At 45.6% G+C, this 9,075-nt stretch overlaps 1 protein-coding gene across 4 annotated transcripts in view; it reads right to left on the reverse strand.

Annotated features, from left to right (window-relative positions):
* Window positions 1-9,075, reverse strand: part of epsti1 (epithelial stromal interaction 1) — a 28,899-nt gene extending 19,824 nt beyond the window's left edge. The window contains exons 1-2 of one of the 4 annotated variants that reach the window (XM_042070206.1): window positions 8,790-9,070; window positions 8,235-8,293 (exon numbers count right to left, since the gene is read on the reverse strand). In XM_042070206.1, coding sequence (XP_041926140.1) covers window positions 8,235-8,293; window positions 8,790-8,896 — 166 coding nt within the window. In that variant the 5' untranslated portion in view covers window positions 8,897-9,070. Of the gene's footprint in view, window positions 1-8,234; window positions 8,294-8,389; window positions 8,516-8,789 lie in introns of those variants that run through there. The other 3 variants (XM_042070209.1, XM_042070216.1, XM_042070225.1) reach the window with 3 other exon arrangements.

Consider the following 9,075-nt stretch of genomic DNA (forward strand, 5'->3'; position numbering starts at 1 on the left):
ACACGGGTGTTAACTGTTTTGAGAACGTGATGTCAGAGTAGACACAAGCATCAAAACAATCGAGAAAAACTGTAAATCATCCGCCCATACTTGCTTACACACACCAATACATACCCCCATTCAAGCAGTCAGAATGGCAACTTACAGCATAAATGTGGCAAAAAATTATAACGGAAAAACAGAAATAAAACAAGGGAGCTAATGGCGAAATGTCTCACTAGAACGTCTAGGTTAAAAATAGTAACCACGGTTCCCCGAATGAGGGAACGAGACACTGCGTCAATGACGCTATGGGAAAGAGCCCTATCAGGGCGACTGCTGAAGCTGTATTACACCAAGAGCCAATAGACTCAAAGCACGTAATGCTTAGGACCGCCCCCTGCCTATATACTCCCGTTTTGGGCAGCCGTGGCCCACTGGTTAGCACTCCGGACTTGTAACCGGAGGGTTGCCGGTTCGAGCCCCGACCAGTGGGCCGCGGCTGAAGTGCCCTTGAGCAAGGCACCTAACACCTCACTGCTCCCCGAGTGCCGCCATTGTAGCATGCAGCTCACTGCGCCGGGATTAGTGTGTTTTCACCTCACTGTGTGTTCACTGTGTGCTGTTTGTGTTTCACTAATTCACGATTGGGTTAAATGCAGAGACCAAATTTCCCTCACGGGATCAAAAAAGTATATATACTTATATATATATATATATATATAGTTACGTGCTGTGTGCGTCCTCATAAACCATTGCTTCAGCGCGACTCAATGGAATGCGCACGGCAACGGGACGCAGCGTCTCGTTCCCTCATTCGGGGAACCGGGTTACTATTTGTAACCTAGACGTTCTCCTTCATATAGGTCACGAGACGCTGTGTCAATGACGCTATGGGAATGATATAGCACCGCGCCGTGCGCATCCCCGTTCGGGAGACATCTCCGTTCGGTGCCTTTGAGGAAATTAGACAGACTGTTCAGCTGCGCTTAGTACATTATGGGCAAGAGGGGCTCTAGAAACGTTGAGGTTATAAAACCGTACAAAAGTATTTGAAGACTTCCAATTGGCACTTTCACAAATTTGTTCTAATGACATGCCACTCGTGAAAGCCCAGGACGTGGCCATAGCTCGAGTAGAATGTGCTTTCAATACAGGTGGAGGGACTTCACCAATGCTCTCATAAGCCGCTCTGATAGCTTCTACTATCCAATGAGACAAGCGCTCTTTGGATAATGGATTGGATAATAATTTTCTGCTTACCCCCATAACAAACAAATAATTGTTCCGAGTTTCTCCAATTTTGTGTGCGCGATATATACACCCTGAGCGCTCGCACTGGGCATAGTGAATGTAGTCTTTCAGCTTCGCCCGACTCAAAAGGTGGAGGGGAGAATGCCGTTAGGACAAGTCGTTGTCTACTAGTTGTAGACAGGACTTTGGGGATGAAACCTGGTTTGGGAAGTAGAGTAACCATCATATCATTGTCCGCGAATTTAATGCATGACGGATTAATTGACATGGTGTGCACCTCACCTACTCGCTTCGCTGAGGCCAGGGCCAGTAGGAGGGCTGTTTTAATTGATAAAATGTGCATGGGGATGGATTCAATGGGTTCAAACGGAGATCCCATCATTGCCCTCAACACTAGCGTTAAATCCCATGTTGGTGCGCACGACTGAATCGCTGGGCGCAGCCTTCTCACCCCTTTTATAAATCTGGCCACCAATGTGTGTAGGCCCACAGATCCTGTGTCCGGCTAAATGTGGCATGCTGAAATCGCTGCGACATATACTTTCAAGGTGGACGGGGATAGCCCTTTATCAAATAACCCTTGGAGGAATTCAAGTATTACTCTTATCTCGACAGTGCGTAGGGGGCTCCCCTCTCACTGCGCACCAGCGTTCGAATACACGCCATTTAGAACTATACAGAGAATGAGTTGATATTGCTCTCGAACTCTGAATAGTTGCGATCACTGCATCAGACAACCCTGAGTTTAGTAAATACTGCCTTTCAGGGGCCAGACATACAGTTTCCATCGCTGGGGGGACGGATGTAGGATTGACCCCTTCGCGGAGGCCTCTGGTTTGTGTGAGAGGAGGGGGGGGGGGGGGGTCAGGAGAGCCGCGCCGTGCTCGAGGCAGAGCATCGGATGTTCCCGGTTCGTGCAGGAGAGGGGAGAGAGGGCGCTCGGTCGATCCCCGTGGCTTCTTTGCACAGAGGGATGACGGCAATGTTGGCTGATCCCCTTTCCTCTTGCTGCAGATCGGCGCGTCAGGGTCGCGCCTGGCGTTGCCATCTGCGATCTGGGCGAGGAGGCATTCTCGTCCCGGTCCTGAATTCGTTCCGTGCCCAACCTCTGCCTACGGTGAGTTTGTGCGGGTTGCTTCGCGGGGGTGGCCCAGCCGCCTGTCTCTCACCATCGCGGGGGGTGTATGATGTCGAGCTCTGTGAATGCGCGGAGTGTGAGCGGGGAGCTGGAGGTCCACGGTATTCGGCTCTCGGGTGGAACGGGGAGTGCTGGCGTCAGGATAGCACATGTTGGTATGCGGCCGACTGCTTCTGCGTGGCTTCGTGCTTTTCCGTGAAAACGGAGATGGCCTCTCCGAAAAGCCCCTTGGTGGACAAGGGAGCATCGAGGAGAAAGGATTTGTCGCGGTCGTGAATCTGTGTCAGATTAAGCCACAAATGTCGTTCGAGCATGACCATGTTCGACATTGTTCTGCCCGTAGCCTGGGCTGCGCATTTCGTAGCTCGCTGAGCCAAGTCAGTCGCTCGCCGTAGCTCATCTAACGTGTCTTCTCTCTCCTCCAGGTTCCCCTCCGCCAGTTGCTTTAATATCTCCGCCTGGTAAGCCTGCAGCACTGCCATTGTGTTAAGTGCAGCCCCCGCCTGCCCCGCAGTGACGAATGCTTTCTCCGCGAGGGAGGAAGTTGTCCTGCACGGCTTTGATGGTAATAGGGGTTTCGATTTCCAGTGTGGGGCTGCGGCGGGGCACAGATGGGCCGCCATCGAGTCTTCCAAACGTGGCATTGCGGAGTAGCCGTGCTCTGCAATGCTGTCCACATTTGTGTAGGCGGAGATGCCTTGGACCGGAACACGAGAGGTGTACGGGGCCTTCCAGGATCTGACGAGTTCCTGGTGAACTTCAGGGAAAAAGGGGGCTTTGGTCTCCTCCTCCACCTTTTTCTTCGCCAGGAACCGGTCGTCGATGCGGGAGGTGCAGTCTCCGGCCACTCCAACTCCAGTAACTCGGCAGCCCGCTGAAGCACCTCGTAAAGCTCCGCTTTAGGATTGGCTTTTCTTGGGCTAGGTCGGGGTTGAGAGGTCTCACTCACTCCTCCCTCTGACCCGGTGTCCGGATCGAGTGGAGGCTCTACCTCGTCGTGATCGAATACAAACGCGCCACACAGGTCTTCGTCTAGATCCTCTCGTCCATCGAGGAAGGACACTGGTGGCGGGCTCCCCTTTTTTGATTTCTTCACCGTAGGGGACTTCGCGCCAGCCGCCCGCGAGGGTGGAGCATGGCCGCGGTCCTCCTCCGAGGCATTGTTGTCGTCTTCAGAGCCGTCCTGAGGAGAGCTTCTGGGACGGAAAAGTGCCTTCCGTTCTTTCAGGACTTTCCCTGTGAGAGTATCGCGGTGCGGGCAGTCTGCCTCTGTTGAGAGTGCCCGAACCGCGTGGTCGAGTCCAAGACACTCCACGCATGTGGCGTGAGGGTCCGTTGGTTGAATCACGGTGCCACAAGAGCACCGTTTCACCGAGGTACTCGGCCTCTTCTTCTTCACTGGCATAGCCGTCGAAGAATTAAATTATAAATCCAATAAATCTAAATAAATCCAAAAGTCAGCTAATCGTGATTAGCAAGCTAGCTATCAAGTTTCCACAGCTTCTGAGTGTTCAGTCGCGCTGAAGGGAAAAAAGAGGATGCACACAGCACGTAACGGAAGTATATAGGCAGGGGGCGGTCCTAAGCATTATGTGCTTTGAGCCTATTGGCTCTTGGTGTTATACAGCTTCAGCAGTCGCCCTGATAGGGCTCTTTCCCATAGCGTCATTGACGCAGCGTCTTGTGACCGATATGAAGGGGAACTGCTGCGACATTCATGAAGTTGCATGTACTGTACAATGACTTTCTTAATAAAACAGTCCTGCTGGTTTAACAGAGTTTAAAATCTAGGTCAAAATATCCATTTTGGCAGTTCTAGTATATGAAATTATTGGCGCTTCTAGTGCTAAACAAGAAAGTCCTGCTCATGCATCAAAGGTGAAAGGTAGGACATTGTTGTTTTGCCTGGGTTGTGTATACGCGCCCAACATGGCCCATCGAGCAACATCAAGCCTGTCTTGCTGACAAAGCCATGTCAGTACCTCTCTTGTTAAAAGGGCATATCCCTGGTCAGAGTGCATCAGCCTCCATAAACCTTCACCCAAGCCCTGGCTGGAATGAGCCTGTGCCCACATATGCCCAGTTCTGCCATGGGAATGGTAACATTTGATGCCCCCCCCCCCAAAAAAAAACCCTGAAAACATCCCACATTGTATAGTGTCGCCTGTCAATCGGGCACACTCACCCCGCTGACTGTAGCTCAGGGAGCTCCTGCAAGCACTTTCTCTCCCTCAATCCACCTCACCACCCACATGTGCACTTGGCGTGCATGGACACAGAGTAGGTACTAGGCAAGGTGTCTAGGCAACAGCTACGCGCTGCAGTTTGCGTGCCTTTGCGTGCCCACTGCGCTTCGCAGTAGGAATTCGAATTTGAAACATGGTCCACATGCAAAAAAGCCTACTGTTGATTACTGATAAATCTGTATTGAACCTGATGTCCTGTACCTAAACAGTTCGGTATGAATATGTGTACCTTTACCCCCCTACAAGGGTGCAAATTCGTGGCCTACTGGTTAGCGTTTCGGACTTGTAACCGGAGGGTTGCCGGTTCGAACCCCGACCGGTAGGCGCGGCTGAAGTGCTCTTGAGCAAGGCACCTAACCCCTCACTGCTCCCCGAGCAGCGCTGTTGTTGCAGGCAGCTCACTGCGCCGGGATTAGTGTGTGCTTCACCTCACTGTGTGCTGAGTGTGTTTTACTAATTCACGGATTGGGATAAATGCAGAGACCAAATTTCCCTCACGGGATCAAAAGAGTATAATATACTTATACTTGGGTCATTCCACGTCAATTCAACCAGGGCCCACGCACTTAGGTCTCAAAAAATTCTGAAAAAATTACCAGGTGTACCTATGTTATCCAGGAGACACACTGTAAAATGACTCTTATGTAAGATCAATACTTTCCAAGATACAGCCAGTTTTACAGGGGGAGGGGGGTGTCAATTTTGTTCGGCCTCTTTTTTTTGTCAAAGTTCACAAGCCCACAGCGCAAGAACTAAACCATGTAGGAGGCTCAAATTTTGCATGCTGGTACATAAATAGGAATAGTATGTAGCAAAATCGTCACGTTTGGTCTGGATAATCCTGCATGGTCATAGCTGTCCCTCAAAGTTGATACAAATTTTATTGGAGTTTTTGGCTGGGCTCTGTTTTAAGCCTTCAGAAGACATATTTGTACTCAACATAGGCTCTTGATTTATTTTCCTTACTGAGATAAGTAGAAACACTCTCACAAAAAACAATGAACAGAAAATAAATTCCTTCAGGGTCTGAACAGCAGACTTTACAAGTCTAAAAAATCATTTTGGTTCTCATTTTCAGAGCACCCAAACACCTTGTGGGAATATACAAAGATTTTTTAAATATTTTTTTCTTTATTCTCCATGATCTTTTCTTTTCAAAAACACCAATTTGACTTGTCTTATGCCAATCTTTCTTTTTCACTTTCCACCCTGAACATGGGCAAAATGCACCATTGACATCAATATGTTTTGTATAGAGCTACCCTAGGTTACTCTATACAACCACAGGTGGCAGTGTGGTGACTATATAAAACATATTGATGTGAATGGGGCATTTTGCCCATGTTCAGGGTGGAAAATAAAAAAGAAAGATTTGCGTAAGACAAGTCAAATTGGTGTTTTCAAAAAGAAGGGATCATGGAGAATAAAGAAAAACGTAATGTAAAAAATCTTTGTATATTCCTACAAGGTGTTTGGGTGCTCTGAAGATGATAACCAAAATGATTTTTCAGACTTGTGAGGTCTGCTGTTCAGACCCTGAAGGGATTTGTTTTCTGTTCATTGCTTTTTGTGAGAGTGTTTCTACTCATCTCAGTAAGGAAAATAAATCAAGAGCCTATGTTGAGTACAAATATGTCTTCTGAAGGCTTAAACAGAGCCCAGCCAAAAACTCCAATAAAATTTGTATCAACTTTGAGGGACAGCTATGACCATGCAGAATTATCCAGACCAAACGTGACGATTTTGCTACATACTATTCCTATTTATGTACCAGCATGCAAAATTTGAGCCTCCTACATGGTTTAGTTCTTGCGCTGTGGGCTTTTGAACTTTGACAAAAAAAAGAGGCCGAACAAAATCGACACCCCCCTCCCCCTGTAAAACTGGCTGTATCTTGGAAAGTATTGATCTTACATAAGAGTAATTTTACAGTGTGTCTCCTGGGTAACATAGGTACACCTGGTAATTTTTTCAGAATTTTTTGAGACCTAAGTGCGTGGGCCCTGGTTGAACTGACGTGGAATGACCCACTTATACTAAATCGGTGTTACATCAAGCACTCTCATGATATGAAAAGCATGAACTATGTTCCATCTACATCAGGTCACAGGCCTCATAAGCCCTCAGCTCAACCAGGGCAGAGTCTAAATGGAGCAGCCTCCTTTAGTCTCCGTATCCAGTGTCTATATTGTTATGTAGTCCAGTTACTCAGAACGCTATGGCCTGTTCTAACTCCTTATAGCCACTAGAGAGAACCATTGGATTACTGCTGAATCAGCTTTACCTTTGCCGCCCCCTTGTGACATTCATATACACTACACTTTGGGTATTAGAAGATATACAGTGATGGCCAAATTTGTTGGTACCCTCACAGCTTACTGAAAGAATGCTTCATGACTTCCTGAAAAGTGATACATTACAAGCTATTTTTAGTGGATAGTTGCATGTCTTTAGTATGCCTTAAAATATGTTAAAGATGTTATTCTTTGCATTAACTTGCTCATTGCACATGCACCTAATTTTATGTCTGGGCTATTGCCATGGTGACAAGGGAAGCAAACAGATGGCAAAAAATCAAATTTTACGACAACACGATTGGTTACATTACAGTGCAGGCCAGTCATTAGTTAAGATTCTAACCTATGTTCTGTCTAAAACTGAACATCTGAAGGACTGACTCTTTTATTCTAATGTATGTCACCATCAAATGTGACCTATTACCATTATTCATTAGCTGCCTGTTCAGAATTACCACTGATAAATATATCTTAGGATAATATTATTGGCATTATCAAAATCTGTAAGAATCCAAATTCAGTAGACATATGGTTTCTCCCTGATCATTACGTTATTGGGTAGCTTTAATTGGTTTCAAAAACGTTGGATTTTTGACTTCCAGCTTGCATTGGTTGTTAAGTGTTTATTAGTGTATTCTGAGTATCATTCCTCTGTTGTTTCTACTGTACTGTATTAAAACAAAGAATATTGAATTAACAATTTATTTGTACTGACTGTCATCTAAGCTAATCTGAACAAGCTCTAATGAATATGATCCTATCACTACTCTTACTCAAACTCTGAAAAACTAGCCTGCTTTTGAGAAGGTACATTTCCACTTGAGAGCCTATTATACGGTTCTCAGCCATTGACAAAATTTCAAAACCTTTCCCTGACTTTTCAGACCTTGAATTAAAAATTACTTTACGCCACAAGTTGGGGCTAATTTAAACATTGGATACTTCGATTTTTCGTTCCCTCTATTCTATGAAGGAAGCTATCAAATTCTGTAACATGATACAATGTTTCCTACCTACAGCACTTCCCTGGTATGAAAATACATGTCATGACTTTTCCACAACTTTCAATGAATTTATTGAATTCCATGATTTTCCCAGGCCTGGGGGAACCCTGCTGGTCTATATTTAAAATAGTAGTCACTTTTAAGATATACAATATGCTGTTTGGCAGTCACCCTCTCCTCATGTCAAATATGAAATTAAGCTTTTGTGTTGATACAGTTTAAATGTGATTTTGAAACTTTAGAATTAGGCTACCATGTCAAAAGAAAAACAAGGACTTCTACAATTTTTGTGAAATTCAAAGATAGTCTGGCTTACTCCTCAGCAGTTTTTGGCGTCTTGCCTCGTTTGGTGGAATCATGGTAACTCCCCCTGCACTGTGAAGAAAAAAAAAATTGCCCACAAAATTAACCTTTAAATGGTTAATTTTAAATGATGCTGCTGCCAAAGGCTAAAATTAAACACTTGTGTACATTTTAGCTACCCAAGATTCCATTGATGAATACACATTTCGTGGTGACTCCAGAGCAGATGTCTATAGACAAGGTCTACCGGTGTTACATGGCAACTAGCCTAATAAGTTGATAGCAGTGGCTGCTTACAAAACAAGGTTTCCGTTGAAACGAAAGTGAAACTTTGATATGTTATGATATGATAGTTAACACAAATTTGACTAATATTTGAATGAATCCAATTAAATATTTGAATGAATCATATTGAACAAATTCATAGACAGCTGAATCATATTAAACATACTCGTAGGCAGCTAGGCTACTAATAAACGGAGGATTCCTTTTAGGCAACGTACGCCTGGTAAGGTAGGCTATTAGTTAATGCAATGTCTAAATGAGACCATATCTTGCTGCCACTCACCACGGTGTAGCATCTCGAGATGGTGTTTGAAGGTTTCCAGAGCCTTCGGGCGTTTTATTTTGACCTTTGTCTTGAAATCTATCACCAGTATCATTGTTTTGATCCATAATGCTTGCTGATTCAGTGAAGGGGTTTACAAAAGTTGTGGATTACTTTCTGTAGGCTCCTGATGCCAACTTTGCGCTTCCGCGAGTGCGCAGTAGTCACGTAGATTTAATCATCAGAGGGTAGCCTCAACCACTCCTTTCAAGCAAGTCCTTTCAAGCAAGCCTGACGTTGTCATACT

The sequence above is a fragment of the Alosa sapidissima genome, chromosome 2 (genome assembly GCF_018492685.1).
Source record: "Alosa sapidissima isolate fAloSap1 chromosome 2, fAloSap1.pri, whole genome shotgun sequence".
NCBI classification, from domain to species: Eukaryota; Metazoa; Chordata; class Actinopteri; order Clupeiformes; family Clupeidae; genus Alosa; species Alosa sapidissima.